We start from the raw sequence: 15,763 nt of genomic DNA on the forward strand, positions 1-15,763 counted from the left end.
ACATTTCCAATACTGTCTTTGCCTGACCCATCCTGGGACAGAGACTTGCTCCCCCTGGCCTTCCTGAGTAGATACAGCGTAATATACCATAATTCAGAAGGTTGATGTCCACATGGTGCTGCAAACACCCAATTTTGAACTGCCTTCCAATTGTAGGGTGGAACAGCTGTACCAGAAGGTGATGGCCTTGTGGCACCAGCTCCATGTAAATATGAAGAGCCTTGTTTCCTGGAACTACTTGAGAAAAGACATTGCTCTGGTGCAAAGCTGGAATATGGAGAAGGTAATACTGCAAGCCCCAGAGTGATGCTTGCCAGTCAGATAAGGGTGTGCACAGCTAAAGCATGCGAATCGTAAAAGTGGCCTCCTGATTGGGTGGAGCTGGACAGGAAGTTAGAAGGTGGTGGGAGGAAATGGGAAGGTAAGGTTGTCTAATAATACAAGACTGAAGAATTAATGTGTGCATGGGGGTGAGGGCGAGGCCAAGGCATTACCTTGGCAACCAAAGACTTCCTTTAGTAAAATCAGCCCAATAAAATAATAAGTTGTTTTCATATGCCACCAATATAGTGCCACTTCACAGCATAACCAAAAAGAACATCCTGCTTAAACTCCTGAATTTAGAAGGTTATAGAATGATAACTAACCACTTCTTTTTCATATAACAGCCCCATTACACAAATATCACCCCTATTCTTCCTTGGCCACTGAAAGCCAAAGCCAGCTCAAACAAATACATTGCAGATGAGGTAGCTCTGCCACTCTGTTACTTCAAAAACAATAACAACTTGGGGGTAGTAAAGACCAACCAACTTTATTGTGGCATAAACTCTTGTGGGCTAAGCCCCATTTCACCATATACCTGAAACTTTGTGTTATCTGCCAAAGTAGGTATTGGCCCACAAAAAATGATGCCATAATAAGTCTGTTGGTGATAAGATGCCACAAGACTTTTTATCCATGTGAATCAAAAACAAGGAAGGTGCCTTAGATTTGTTTCATACACATGCCTCCTACTCAGAGCTAGTCTTGTGTGTGTTGCTTGTCTCCAGTGATATTACAGTTACTGGCCAATAGGCACGCATGTCCTTCTGAGGGGGTAATAACATTGCTAGCACCTTTGCAAAGTTAAATAGAGTCCAGTATGGTTTCTAATTGGATGTGGGGGGCATGTGTTGAGATTTCTGCATTTCAGGGGTTTGGACTAGATGACCCTCAGTGTCCCTTCCAACTCTTGAATTCTAAGATTTTATGATTGTGTGAATTTCCTAGCTTGAAGCAACAAACACCTGCAAAACTTGTTTGACTGGAGCCAGCAATGAGACAAAAAATAATGCCTACCATTTTTGTCATCTTTGCTTGTACTGGCCTGTGACTCCAAGCATTGTTCATCTTCACTCAATGTGAACATGTCCCCTTTGTGTTTGTGTGTGTGCAACTCACAGCTCAGGGCCCTGGCTCCAGGGGAATGCCACCAAACCATGAGGAGCCTGCAGGTGCACTACGATGATTTCTTGGAGGACAGCCGGGATTCAGAGCTCTTCTCTGTAACAGATCGGCTGCGCCTAGAGGAGGATGTGGACTCATGCAAGGAGCACTTCCAGCAGCTTTTGCAGTCAATGGAAAATGGTAAGCTGTCTGAGCCTAGATTAGCTTTGCCAGCCTGGTGCCTCTTTCCTTCCATCAGCTCTGGGCTTGGTGAAGCCTGGCCTAGATGATTAATATTCTATGGCTTGGTTTTAACTATTTATTTTGTGCTTCTAGCCCAGGGGTCACCAAACTTTTTCAGGAGGGGGCCAGTCCACTGTGCCTCAGACCTTGTGGGGGGCCAGACCCACCCCCTCCCGAAAGCACACACACACACACACACACACCCCCGCCGATGCCACTCACGCCAACGATGCCTTGTCTTCGGCAGTGTCAGCATCCTCTTTCTTGGCGGGGCGCAGAGCCCATGCCGCTGGCCTGGGCGGCAGAGGCAGCTTCCACGCTGCTGCCGCTTCCTTCCCGCTCGGCCGCCTCAGCAGGAAGAAAGGAATGGCGCCCAGAGGTGTCCATGGCTTTTGATTGGCTGCAGGAGCTTCCTGCAGCCAATCAGAAGCTGTGCTGCATCGCAGAAGTCAGTCTCTGTGCGGCAAGTCCTCCGCACCACGCCTGTTTAGTGCGGGGACTGACTGAGCAGGCGGCAGGGTTCGCAAGGTGGGCCGTATCTAGCCCGCGGACCTTAGATTGCTGACCTCTGTTCTAGCCTGTATTTTTATTTGTGAACTGCCCTGAGATCTTCTGATGAAGGGTAGAAAATGAATGAATGAATGGGAATATTTGCAGTGTGAGAGATGGAAGGAACAATAACTATTTCATTCAGAGGTGACTCTGGCCGCCAAATCAATGTTTTTTTCTGGCCCCAGGAGCTCTCTCCTGTTTTGACCAAGTAAAATAAACACATGAGGGGCGCTATAGGGGTGAGCAGGCTAGCTGCATCCCTTGCAAAGTGAAGGGCGCCTCCTGTATGTGTGGAGGCTCCCTACACATTTCATAACCCTGAAAATCAGGGATCTCAAATGTACAGTCCTCTAAAGCAGATTCTAATGTTTGGTTCATGGCACTGCACTGTCCACTGTAACCAGCAGTGATTCCCCCAGGGTCTCTTGCAGATGAAGGCCTTTATTTCCCAACCCTGCTATCTTCTGAGGTCCTTTCTAATGGAAGATGCAAGGGACTGGGGCAAAACATGGAGCTTCTATTGAGCTTCCAAACAGCAATAGTATTGGCCCACATCTGAGCACATGAAACAGCTGGAGGAAGATTTCAGTTATTTTGCTTTTGTTGTACATGTGTGAACAGAGGACAAAGATGAGACTGCTTCTCGGACATACCTCTCTGAGCTGAAGAATATTCGGCTTCACCTGGAGGAGTGTGAACAACGTCTGGTGGGCACCATCCGGACACCAAGCAGCACAAGAACTGATGGGGATGCCCTGCAGGAAAACACTTTCCGGCTTGCCGAGCAGGAGGTTGGTGTTTTATAGTCTTCGGGGAATATTCCAGATTTTGGACAGTATGACTGAAAAGTCCCTTCTTTGACTTGTTACATCCCCCAGCTTAGTTCTTGCCCCTGCTGACCATTGCTGTGAAGGCAGATATGTAGCATGAAAGGTCAGCATCTCTGCTCTTACTCACTAACATCTGTTGGTCTCTGCAGAGATTGAAGGAAGATTTGAATCACTTGAAGGACGACATGGAGCAACTTTCTGAGAGATGCACTATTTTCCTGCACAAGTCTCCAACGGGAACCAGCACCCCACACCTTCGTTCTGAGCTTAACCTGCTGGTGGAAAAGATGGACCATGTCTACGGGCTCTCAACTATCTATCTGGACAAGTGAGTTCTTATACCCGTCTTGTTATCAAGCCAAGAGAGGGAACCACTTGTTTCTGTATGATAGGAACATACACACAGACCAGCACAGACTACTGGTCCTTCTAGCTCAGTACTGACTCTGAACCTGAAAGCTTTTACATACAGAGTGTGTGCTCTGCTGTGGTTACTCTGTAAAATGTAGAGACCTTTTGGCTGTTAGCATCCTAATACATGAAGAGTGGTTTATTCAGTCCCCTGGAATGCATGCAATGGGGCTTATTCAGTCCCCTAGAATCCAGTAACTTTTGGAGAATGCCCAGAGGAAATGACCACTGGATTCCATTTTCTCAAAGCCAGTTGCTTCTGACTGGAATAGTTCAGCAACACTAGGATTCTGAGATCTATGTTGAGTTCAAGCGATACAGATCTTAATTTTGTATGTACTTGCAGTGAAGGAGGGAGGCCAGGAATGGCAGTCATTTTGGGAACCCCTTAGGTTGCGATGACATCCACCCACTTGGCCAGATACAAGCATGCTGATGTGTCACCAAATAAAAGCTTGTCATAGTTTCAGGAAGTGAAGTTTCCCTTTTTATATCTGATAGGTTAAAGACTGTGGACGTTATCATTCGCAATACCCAAGGAGCTGAGTCTTTGGTCAAAGGCTTTGAGGTTAAACTGAGCCAGGAGGAGGCTGTGCCTGCGGACCTAAGTGCCATTCAGTCTCACCGAGCCACATTACAGGTAAGCTTTTCCCTCCACCAGCTGGGTCCTCCGGGTGGGGGGACGCCTGTCTCATGTGGCTGCAAATTCTTACTGTCCTGATGCAGCTTATTGCTGCCTGATTGTGAACAGCAAACCAAACAGCTGTGCCTTTCAGGCCATGTTGCTCCTCAGGTTGATGCTGATAGCTCTTGGCAATGAGTCTGGCTTGTGCCAAGCTGATGAACACAGCATCTTGCATCTCCTGCCCTCTAGCGTCTGCCTGCTTCAACAGATGTGCTTTGGATCTCCCAGCCATTCTGTGGGTGGACAAGAAGCCATTGTGTATTGAAGAAATGTACTTACCCTCCTTGAGCCAAATAGTTCTTTTTTTTTTTAAGCAAATACCTTTTAAGATCAGTAAATGAAGTTAGGTATTTACAAACACATAAGCTTGAAACAAACAATGCAAACATTATTTTTTACCAGAGGAGACTAACCTGTGGTCCTCCATATGTTGTTGGACCCTAGCTCCCATTAACCCTAGCCAGCATGGTCAGCAGTCGGGAATCAAGAGGAGTTGCAGTCCACCAACATCTGGAGGGCCACAGGTGTCCCACCCCTGTAACAATAAGCTGCAGTTAAATTTAAGGCCTGAAGGGAAAGACTTGGCTTGGCAGTTACGTGAATTCAGTGACCAGGTACTGCTAAGTGAAGCCATGGTTTAGCACAAAGGTGCAAGTTTCCAGGGAAAATGCAGCTGCATGGATCTTCTTCTGGTCCTGCTGCTGCTGCTGCTGCTGCTGCTGCTGCTGCTGTGCTGCTGTGAGTTTCACCATGGTTTGGCTTAACGTAACGTCTGAACCCAGGTTTGTGGTTTATCCCAGATAAACCACAAGTGGTAAGTCATAGAACACTCTATGTCTAGAGTGACATAAACTATGAGCTCAGGTTTGGGTGTAATGCTAAGCCCAACTGTGGCTTAGTTTATGGCAACATGGTGGTGGCAGGATTGGAGGAGGAAAAGAGTGACCACAATCACCTGTCCAGAGGCCCACAAGCTTGCCTTTTTTGGCTTAGCATTGTGTGTGAACTGAGTCAATGTCCTATTATTTTTATATGCTTGTCTTTGTAATCACTCTCTAGACAGATGTGGTATTTTTAGTTCTTTTTAAAGTGTGTTGATTGAAATGATTATGTATTTATCCTTTTAGCTATATGCCCCGAGTTCATTAAACAAAGAGTAGTATAAAACCTTAATAAATAAATATTCACAGCACTGTGAACCTAGTGGCCTTCAGACATTTTGCAGAACAGTTCCACACAGTCCCAGCTAACATGGCAGTGCTGGCTGGGGCTGATGGGAGTTGCAGTCCCAACACATCTGGGCGACACCAGGTTGGTTAAGGCTAACCCAGAGGATGGGTTCTTGCAGCCTGCCTATTATTTATTTCAGTCATTCTCAATCAGCGCTTCTCCCTCTCTTTCTCCATTTTTAATGCTGCAGCAATGGATCAGTGAAGTGAACGATAAGGGCAATGTCTTTGCTATGTTGGAAGATGACTTGGCAAGAGCCAAAGTTGTGACAGACCAGCTGTACCGTCTGAAGCAGGAGCGCAGTCCGGACCTGGAGCGCTACCAGGAGAAAGGGAGCCAACTCTGGGATCGCTGGCAGAGAGTCAGCCTACAGATCGAGACTCGGTGAGAAGAACCACCTCTGGGCAACTGCTTTCTCACTGATAGCCTAATCCACACTTTTCTGTTTGTTGCCCTCTAAATGTTCCAGACTGCAACTGCCAGCTACTCCCTTTTTGTTTTCTGTACCCTGCTCTGGGATTCCTTGGGTAATAAATGATTCAAAATAAAGGAAAATTAAAACAAAAGAGAGAGAATAATGCCTACCCGTACCCCATATCTTGCTGCTTTTGAGAAGGACATGAGCCAGTTCTTGCGCAGGAAAACAGAGAAGGACTCTGCAGAGGTTTTTGTTGCTGTTTCTGCTAGGCAAGAAGGGGTTAAAGAGTCTTGCAGGAAGTGAGGGTAGATGCCAGTGTTGCCTCTGTCACCAGATCAAAATATGGCTCTTGGTAAAGATTAGTTACCCAACATGGATTTGCCACTGGAATTATAGGTTGTTTTAGCGCTCATCTAAAAGTTCTAAGTGCCAAATCTTGCAGGATTCTACCATTCCAGGTCTTTAGTAAACCATCCCAAATTGCGAGCCTCTACAGGGCAGGACCTATCCTCTTTTCTTCTCTTTTTTACTTTAGAAAATGCCATACACAGCAAAACTGTTCTTACATCAAATCAATATTGTTCATACAACTTCAGGCTCCATAGTTTTATCTCACTCACATTTTCGCTTCCTCCTCTTCATCTCTTGACAGCCGATCAGAGCTGGAGAGTATTGAGGAAGTACTGAGTGATTACCGGAACTGTCATGGGGCACTGATCCAGTGGATTGAGGAGACCACAACACAGCAGGAACTGATGAAACCTGGACAAGCGGAGGATAGCAGGGTTCTTTCAGAGCAACTCAGCCAGCAAATGGTAAGGCCTGGACAAAGCCAGTGTTGCTTAAGCCATGGTCTGCTTAACAAATCACAGGTTAACTGCAAGTTATTCTACCGATGATCAAACAAATCATGGTTTGTTTCTCCAGAGTTTGTTTTGCTTTCCAGATGCTCTTGCCTCATGTCTTTGTAGCATCTGAGAGTGGGGAGTGACCAAACGAACCATGCTTAAGGAAGGGCGCTGGGTTTGTGCGTAATGCATAGCCATAGTTAAAATTCATAAGCTTTAGGATTTGTGGAGAACAAAGCAGTTAATAAATAGATTATTAGTGGCTGCTAGTAATAGAATCACAAAATTGGAAGGGACTACAAGTATCATCTAGTCTAACTCCCTGGAATGCAGGAATCTTTTGCCCAAGAGGGGGACGTGAACCCATGACCCTGGGATTAAGAGTCTCATGCTCTACTAACTGAGCTATCCCTCTGAATACCAGTTTCTGGGAATCTGTGTGGGAAGACAGCTGTTGCATTTGGGTCCTGCTTGCTGGTTTCCCGAATGAATCTGGGAAAGACTATGCTGGACTAGATGGATCTTTGACCTGATCCAACTGGTTGTCTCTTAGGGCTTTTTGAAGGAAAAGAACCATAAATTAGGAAGGCGGGGGTGTCCCTAGCTCAGTGACAGACTGATAACTGTGGGGATGTTCTTGTTGGAATAATTAACTCAGTAATTAAGTGAAGTGTGTGGGCGGTGTGATGTGAATCTGTAGGAAAGAGAACACAGAGAGAACAAACCACCTTAGAGGGCAGATAAACCTTCCAGTTTGTCACCATGATTTCAACATTGCTTTCTCTTGCATTTAAGGCACTGTTTGCTGAAATAGAGGCAAATCAAGCCAAACTGGACCAGTGTCAGAAACTATCTCAGCAATACTCAGCTGCTGTCAAGGTAATACGATGGCTGTTCTGACTGAGTCTGATGGGAATTGTATCGGGAGAGCACCAGATTGGCAAAGGCGGATTTAGATGGTTATCTGAAATGCAAATGACCGAACCACAAGAGATATGTGGGTTCTTTAAAGTTATCCCATGAGCTCTGGGAGGATCTGATCAAAAACCTTTTCGAAACCATCATTTTCTTTTTCTTTTCGTTTTTTTTAAATCTACAACTTAAGTGGTTAAAAATTGACATAATATGCAGAACTTGCAAATATGACAGCCAAAATAAGGAATCTGGACATAAACAGACAAAGGGTGAATGGAAAGCTTTGGGAAGTATTTAAAAAATGATGCTAAAATCAGTTTACAAGTACAGCCATACCTTGGTTTTCGAACAGCTTAGTTCTTGAACGTTTTGGCTCCTGAACGCCGCAAACCTAGAAGTGAGTGTTCCAGTTTGCAAACTACTGTATTTTTTGCTCTATAAGATGCACCAGACCACAAGACGCACCTAGTTTTTGGAGGATGAAAACAAGAAAAAAAATATTCTGAATCTCAGAAGCTAGAACAGCAAGAGGGATCGCTGTGCAGTGAAAGCAGCAATCCCTCTTGCTGTTCTGGCTTCTGGGATAGCTGTGCAGCCTGCATTCGCTCCATAAGACACACACACATTTCCCCTTACTTTTTAGGAGGGAAAAAGTGAGTCTTATAGAGCAAAAAATACAGTATTTTTGGAAGCCAGATGTCTGACAGGGCTTCCGTGGCTTCTGATTGGGTGCAGGAGCTTCCTGCTCCCAATCAGAAGCCGCACTTTGGTTTCTGAACGTTTTGGAACTCAAACAGCTTATATTCGGGTATTGTCTTTTTCTCTCCCCCTCCTCCCCTGAATTGTAAAGGTGCGGCTTATTTGCAGGTGCAGCTTATATTCGGGCCAATACAGTATATGAACAGCAGTCAACTACAACAATGGTCTAGAAGGGATAAAAGTAGGGTGGATAAATAAATGGAGATGCAGCAAATTTAGGTTTATTATGAATGCCATGGAATGCTAGGTTGGGAAGTCTGTACAGAAATATTGTATGTGGGGAAAACAAGATGTATGAACAGAAAAATGGAAAATGTAATAATAATAATAATAATAATAATAATAATAATAATAATAATAGATATACAGAGAGAACACATTGGCCTAGTTCACATGTAACGCTAAGCCGAATCATAATTTAGCAGGTGGACTCCTGGGTCCTGTGTTCCTCTGTGGTTGTTTTGCTGCTGTGCTGCATTGAGCTAAGCCATGGTTTGGCTGAGCATGTTGTCTGAACCTAGGCTTGTGGTTTAGCTCTCCGCAGACAAACCTAGAACTTTAACTAATGTTTATCCTATGGTTTACAACTTATGGTTTGTCCGGAGGGTAGCCTGGTTTCAGATGACACGTTAAGCCAAATCACAGCTTAGCTCAGCATAGCACAGCAGCAAAACAACCATGAAGTCTCAAAGCCACTGGGGTCTCTGTGGGAGGCCTTGTGTTTCCTCATTCATGCTAAGCCATGATGTGGCTTTGCGTTACATGTGAACAAGGGCATTGTGTGGCATCTTTAGTTTATTTATTACTACTTTTTCAAGAAATGCCCTTCATCCCAAGGAATCTCTCGTATACACGCCTGCTCAATTTGCTTTGGGATTCTGTTTTTCATTTTCTGCTTTATGTGGCAGTACTAAATGTGGGGTTTGTGAACTGAAACTCCCATATTTCCATTTTTGCATTGTCAGGACTATGAGCTGCAGCTGATGACATACCGTGCGTTTGTGGAATCTCAGCAAAAGTCTCCCGTGAAGCGCCGGCGCATGCTTTCCTCCTCCGATGCCGTCACGCAGGAGGTGAGGGGTCTGGCCGCTGCTGGCTAGTGTGTTCTCTAGGCTGGAAGTGGAGTGGGGCAGGGGAGGCGAGGGCTTGCTCAGTTTCCTGAGTAGATGGACATGTGGCACTCCTGCCTCTCCTCCTGAACCCGTGTGTAAAAGTTTCCACCCTCACTGTCTTTTCTGTCAGCCACAGAGGCTCTAAGCTCTAAGCATCAGGGTCTGGCATACGTAGACTTCTTGGAACCACGGGTTCAAATCCCTACAGGGATCGACCCAGCTCTGCCACCTGCAAGGTAAATAAAGAGCACCATGCAGTTCGCTGTGTGTGGATCTTTTGGATGAGTCCAAGGGTGCTTCCAGATGGGTGTTTGGTTATCAGATTGGTGCTTCTCATGCATGCACAGTGTTTTTGCAGCATCCCCAAGACATTGTCAGCATCAAAATGCTAGCCTATATCCCCCTTTGCCCCCCATGTTATCTGGATTTTTATTTAAAAAAACCCTGTTGCCAACCACCCGTTTGCAAATTAAGCCCCTGTCTGGAAGCATCCAAAGAAAAAGAGCCAGCAAGAGAAATCTCAACTGGCTGTTGCTCCATATGGAAGCCTGGGGTGCTGAGCAAGTTGCCTCTTTGAGTTTCTGCACTGAGTTTGTGTTGGGGGTGGCCCCAAGTGAGGTTTTTTGTTCTTTGCTTCCACCCTGATTAAACAGATTGGGGCTCTGCTTCTTAGGATCATAGAATTGTAGTGTTGAAAGGGATGCTGAGGGTCTTGAAAATCTGGCCTTTTCCTGCAGACCTCAGAGCAAATTGTTCCCTGGTAGCCTTGCACAGGACCACTTTACAAGGCTAGAATTCCTTAGTTTTAGCAGTCTTCCACACAGCCAGAGAGAGAGAGAGAGAGAGTGTGTCTTGGTCCTGCTGGCAGAAGTGGGCTATTTCAGGATATGAGGGTCTTCCTCACCCTAACATTTTGGGGGAAAGAGATGTACACGAGAGAAGCATCCTGATTTCACATCCATGTGCAAAATGGCAGAGTTCTTCTTCCAGCTAGAAACCACCCTGGGATGGCTCTCAAAGCTGCCTTTCCTCCTTGAAAAGCAGAGAGGCTATCTTCAGCATTTCTTCCTTCTCCCGTTCCGTATTTAACTGTTATTTTAAGATGCACACATGCTCTGTCTCCAAGATTGCTGCACTTCGCTGGCTCTGTAGAAATGTCCATCAGATTGTGCAGTGAGTGGGGGCATTTCCCTGTTCTCCAGAATGAGAAAGGCTGCATGTTCGGAGCAAAGTGGGAAGTTGGATGCTCTGTCATTCATTGGCTTTAACAACCATGTTCTTTGTGGTGTTGTTTTTCTCTTGTGTTCTCTCTCCACCCCACCCTTCCAGTTCATGGACCTGCGCACACGCTACACAGCTCTGGTCACATTGACCACGCAGCACGTGAAGTACATCAGTGATGCTCTCCGGCGCCTGGAAGAGGAAGAAGTAAGGATATATTTTATAGTGGCTGCTCTGTGGTGGCTGCATCGTGAATCCATTGAGGCTAGTCAGTGGTTTCCCCCCATGTGATCTTGGGAGTTTTAGTCTCTTTCCTTTGAAGGCATCAGGGCTGCAACAGTTAGAAGGGCTCTTTGGTTGGCATAGAGTCACAAAACCATCAGCTTCTTGCTAATACTTGCAGTCATTCCTTTCCCTAAGCCTTATGTGAGGAGTTGTTCTTTTCTAACCATCTCTCTCCCTTGCCCTTCCTTAACCCAATATAGTTGCCATTTAGTTTTTTCCTCAAGGACCCACCACTTCTCTCTATGTATACTTTAGGCCCTTGCTTTTCAGTCCCCTGTCCAGAGATTTTCCCACTTAATCCCCCTCCCCCAAACTCCTGTGTTCACACATTATCCATCTGCCTCCCCACCAACACTGTATTCTTACATTGTATGTAACCTCCAACCAGCTTAACTTTAACTTCACCCACAGAATCTACACTGTGTCAGTGTTTTGTTCTTAATACATCTATCCCAAGCAAGTGAGAATATTTGTGAGCATTCTGTAGCATAACAGCTTAGCTAATATCTAGCAAAGCCTTACTGGCATGGAGCCAGCACATTTTTTAGCATGTTATGCCTATAAGAAGTATTTGATTATGTTGCATACATTTATGTGGCCATATTCCATCTCTCTCTCTTTTTTCTTCTTGCAGAAAGTTGTGGAGGAGGAGAAGCAAGAGCATGTGGACAAAGTGAAGGAACTCCTGGGCTGGGTCATGGGTTTCAAACAGAGTGCACAGTTCAAAAGTGTCCCACCGAAGGGCAAAGAGCTCGGAGATATTGAGAAGTCCATCTTGGAGCAGCAGGTGTGTAAGGGCAGGGGGTGCTTCTCACTTCCTTTGATCCTTTTACATTGTGTGTCAGCAACACCAGACTAAGCCTAGGTCAATCCTGCTGGGTTTATCTCTCTAGTGGGCAGTAGGACATCACCAGGTGGGTTGCTAACTCCCAGTCACTTGAAGAAGGCAGAAAACGTCATTTCCACTGGATGTGAGCTCCTCCACTTCCTCAGGGGCTCAGTTCATTTTCTGCTTTGCTTGAAGTTGGATTTATTTTTTCATTTTTGTTCTTCTGGCCTTAATGAACAAACGGTTGTGTGAGTTTTTGCCTGAATAAACCTCTATCCTTCTGGAAATAGTCACTGATTTTTGTCTGTTTTCCCCCCTTCTCTCTCTGATGCTGTTTTCTTCAGAAAGAATTCTCTGCTTCAAATATTACTCCAAATGGAGGTTCATTCCTTTTACTAATTAGCTGGTTTCTTAAATCCCCAAATTATAACTGTGACCTATTTTGAACTTCTGATATTTTTTTTTAAGACAATAGCTGATTAATTCTTTTTTTTTAATAATATTTATTAAAAGTTTTATAGTTACAAAAAAAAGTATGAGAGAAAAAAAGCAATAAAAAGTTTAACAAACAATACATCGAAAATAAAAAGAAAGAACAATACATCAAAACAACAAGAAAAAACAAAAACATTTAAAAAACACATCCAATTTCCATATCTTTATCTTTCATTTACTTATTTCCTCGACTTCCTCGCACCTCCCTTTTTTGTATTCTAGTTCAAATTAGGTAATTCAGCAAATCCTTTCCCTCTATCTCAATTTTTTGTTCTATAATTTATCTTAACACAATCTAACTTTAAACTTTCCACTTTAACCCATTAACAATCAGTTTTTGCTTAATTCTTTATAACATTTCTGCTAAAACCATATAACTTCATTCCAGTATTTTTCTAACATTGAAGCCCTTGAGCTTCTTCCAGTGCTTGGACATGTGTCACTAGATCTTAGAGATGTGTCACCCTTTTTCTCATCAGGTTCTAAATGAGGAATTGGTTACAAAGCAGGAGCAAGTCTCGGAAGCTATCAAAACTGCTCAGATCTTCCTTGCAAAGCATGGACACAAGTGAGTTGGGAGAACGTCAGAAAGAATTAAATTTGTTTGCTTTATTGCAGATTTAGTTGTTGCAAAGGATGGAGTTTAAGCTTGCATTTTCCCTATTTTTAAATTCACTTAACTTCTCACAGTGTTTTATGCTGTCATCCTGAGAAAACAAAGATGGAAATTTGAAATGGATGTCCTGTAGAAACACAGGAGCTAGGGAGGAAATTTACAGGCTGTCGTTGCTGATGGGGTGTTTTTTACTTGACCACAGAGGTGTTAGTTTGCACCTCAATGAGGCAGCACATGCTTTGAATGTATAAGGTGCCAGGGTTGACCTCTGCATCAGGATTCCTGGAGCCTGCCAGTTGGAGTAAGCAGTATAGGGCTAAATTGGCCACTTCCTCCACTCAATATATTGCAGGCCTGAAGGTATATTGCAACCCATAATCTTAGCAGGCATCCTTTTAGGGTTTTACAATTGCCATGCTTATATCAAGAGATGTCTCTTATGTGCCAACCTGCAGGCTTTCTGCCCAGGAGAAGGAACACATTGTGACCCAGCTGAATGACCTCAAGAAGACTTATGACCAGCTGTGCTCTGACTCCACCGAACATCTCCAGCAGCTCCAAAGTCACATGGCCCAGGAGACCGCCCATAAGGTATCCCTCCTCTCTCCATCCCAGGATCCTCCCCAGTTTGTGATATTCTTTCTTTCCCTCCCCAGGGGTGGGAGAGAGAATCTGTTCTTGGCAGCACTTGTCCCTTCATCCACAGCCCTGATGGCTTTTGAAAATCCTTATTAGTCAGCTCCATCCCATTCTCCCCCATCTTCTGCATTCTGAAGAGGTTCCTCCTTTGCTGAGTTGGTTTCTGAAGGACAAGACAAGAGAGAGTTTCATAAACTTGTTGATTTGGGCGGATGACAGACTAGGGTTGCCAGACTCCTTGCCCATGGAGGGCTCCTGTGCCTTTGGAATACTCAGATTCCTTTGCAACCATGCTAAAGTGAAGAGGAAAGCTGCTAGCTGATGCATTCTCTTAGGAAAAAATATAAGACTTTGGCCACCCCACCTTGTTTCTTCAGCTGTACTCTGAAAATGAGTGCATTCCCCATGTAATCTGGGACTGGAGATTTCCAAGGATGCCTTTCACCTATGGTGATGATAATGATGAATTCCATTATAAGCTTTGCAGCACTGCCACAAAATAAGTTTTCAACATGACTTTAAAGGCATAAATTACAGTAGCCTAGAGTTTTGCAGACCCAGTTTAGGTGAAGAGTTCAGGTGTCAGGGGCAGGTAAGTAGGCAGGTAGCAAAGAAAAGAGAGATAGAAAGAGAGAAAGGATCAGAGGCTGTTCCAAGACCCAGTAGCTCTTTAATGGCTGGGCCAGCTCTGCTACTAACAGTTATGATTGGGGGTGTGGGGGGAGAAGCTAAGGGAGGCAAGTGAGGTCATGGAGTGGAAAAGAAAAGCCAGCAAAGGGAACCAAGAACCTGACTTAAGTATAATGCATGCTTCTAATCTGAAGCAAACAAGAGGAAAACAAATCTCTTTCTCCCCCTCCTCACCTCCCCACCCTCATGGGATGACAGGGCTGTGTTATTCCAATAATAGGATACTTCACTGCCAGAAAATATTTCATACATTTCTTCCACACACTTCTGAGCTCCACTTTATGCCACCCTCCCTTCTGGCAAAAATGTCTTTGAACACCTGTTCCATCTGTGTTTCTTGGTTTGTTCTTCTGGAGTCCTGCCTGGGTATACTCTGTATATTACATGTACGTAAGTGTGGTATTCATGTGTCCAATGCAATATGTATATCTGTGTGGAGTTATGTTTTGACGCTTGCTACCTCTCTGTGTCTTGAAGCACTAACGAACCTATTAAAGCAGGAAGAAAGCCCTGTTGCCCTTTTAGTATTTGGGCTAAAGCTTGTATGGGATGGCAGCATTTCAGTAAATATAACCACTTCTGTCACTGAAACATTAAAATGTTGTTTTAGATATATATCAGTTGCCCCCTGATCTGAAGACCACCATATCATCTGCCTTCCTGTAGCACCAGCTTTACAGGGGTGTGAGGTTCCATGGAAAAGGCCAAACTGATCTGCTCACGTTGTTCCCTCTTGTAACTCACTGGGAGCCAACACACTTTGATTCTGGCTGCCCACTGCAGGAGACGCGTGTGACCTAGCAGGGGTCTAAAGAAGAAAGGCCAGAGTGGAGCAGAGTGACCAGAGAGGAATGGATTTTCCCAAGGAAGCTGTAGACCTGTTGTCACCAATGTGGCTCCCTCCAGATGCTTTGGACTGGAACTTCTGTCAGCCCCAGCCCCGTGTGATTGTGTTGACTGGGGCGAATGGGGCTGTAGCCCAAAACATCTGGAGGGTACCAGGTGGGTGAAAGCTGCTTTTAGATGTCTCCACCTTTTACTTTGGTTTGAGTGTGTCACAATTGTAGGAATCCTTTGGGGAGCCATTTGAAAACCTTTTTTGCTCATGGAAGAATCTCTAGATCTTGGTTGAAAATGTCTGGTTCAAAGTAATGGGAAACTGCACGCCAAAACCAAAATGACAGAACTCTCTGCATTGAGCATGATGTGTCCCTGTTTGGTTTGTGTTCATGTGGAATTACTGTTCAGATTAACTGCCATCCTTGCTTCCAATTATGTGTTGTCGTTTTTTAAAACTAACAATCTGGAGGTCACACCAAAAGCCTCACTCAGGAAATGAGAAAAAGTGGTGTGTGTGTTTTGGGGGGGGATATTGTTCTTTCTACTTTTTTGTGCAAAACAAACAGTCGCATGCCGGATGCTAACACCCCCCAGCTTTTACACTGTGTGTGCCATACGGCTGAGCTGCTCCATAAAGGCTCTGTCTTCTTTCACTGCTCACGGCAAACCCCACAACTCTGGTAAGTAAAAAGCCTTTTATGACTCCTGTCCTTCCCC

The 15,763-nt window shown here is 44.7% G+C and overlaps 1 protein-coding gene across 24 annotated transcripts in view; it reads left to right on the top strand.

Annotated features, from left to right (window-relative positions):
* Positions 1-15,763, top strand: part of MACF1 (microtubule actin crosslinking factor 1) — a 291,764-nt gene that overhangs the window by 152,953 nt on the left and 123,048 nt on the right. For 23 of the 24 annotated variants that reach the window (XR_014514346.1, XR_014514347.1, XR_014514348.1 and 20 more), the window contains 13 exons: positions 157-283; positions 1,446-1,629; positions 2,845-3,014; positions 3,203-3,381; positions 3,966-4,104; positions 5,570-5,763; positions 6,450-6,612; positions 7,441-7,524; positions 9,285-9,392; positions 10,761-10,859; positions 11,572-11,724; positions 12,741-12,829; positions 13,333-13,468. Coding sequence is in view for 19 of the 24 variants with exons in the window: in XM_083453050.1 (XP_083309176.1) it covers positions 157-283; positions 1,446-1,629; positions 2,845-3,014; positions 3,203-3,381; positions 3,966-4,104; positions 5,570-5,763; positions 6,450-6,612; positions 7,441-7,524; positions 9,285-9,392; positions 10,761-10,859; positions 11,572-11,724; positions 12,741-12,829; positions 13,333-13,468 (1,825 nt within the window). In the remaining 5 variants the exon portion in view is untranslated. Of the gene's footprint in view, positions 1-156; positions 284-1,445; positions 1,630-2,844; positions 3,015-3,202; positions 3,382-3,965; positions 4,105-5,569; positions 5,764-6,449; positions 6,613-7,440; positions 7,525-9,284; positions 9,393-10,760; positions 10,860-11,571; positions 11,725-12,740; positions 12,830-13,332; positions 13,469-13,496; positions 15,727-15,763 lie in introns of those variants that run through there. The other variant, XM_083453056.1, reaches the window with a different exon arrangement.

Source organism: Podarcis tiliguerta (genome assembly GCF_965153285.1).
Source record: "Podarcis tiliguerta genome assembly, chromosome: 8".
NCBI lineage: Eukaryota > Metazoa > Chordata > Lepidosauria > Squamata > Lacertidae > Podarcis > Podarcis tiliguerta.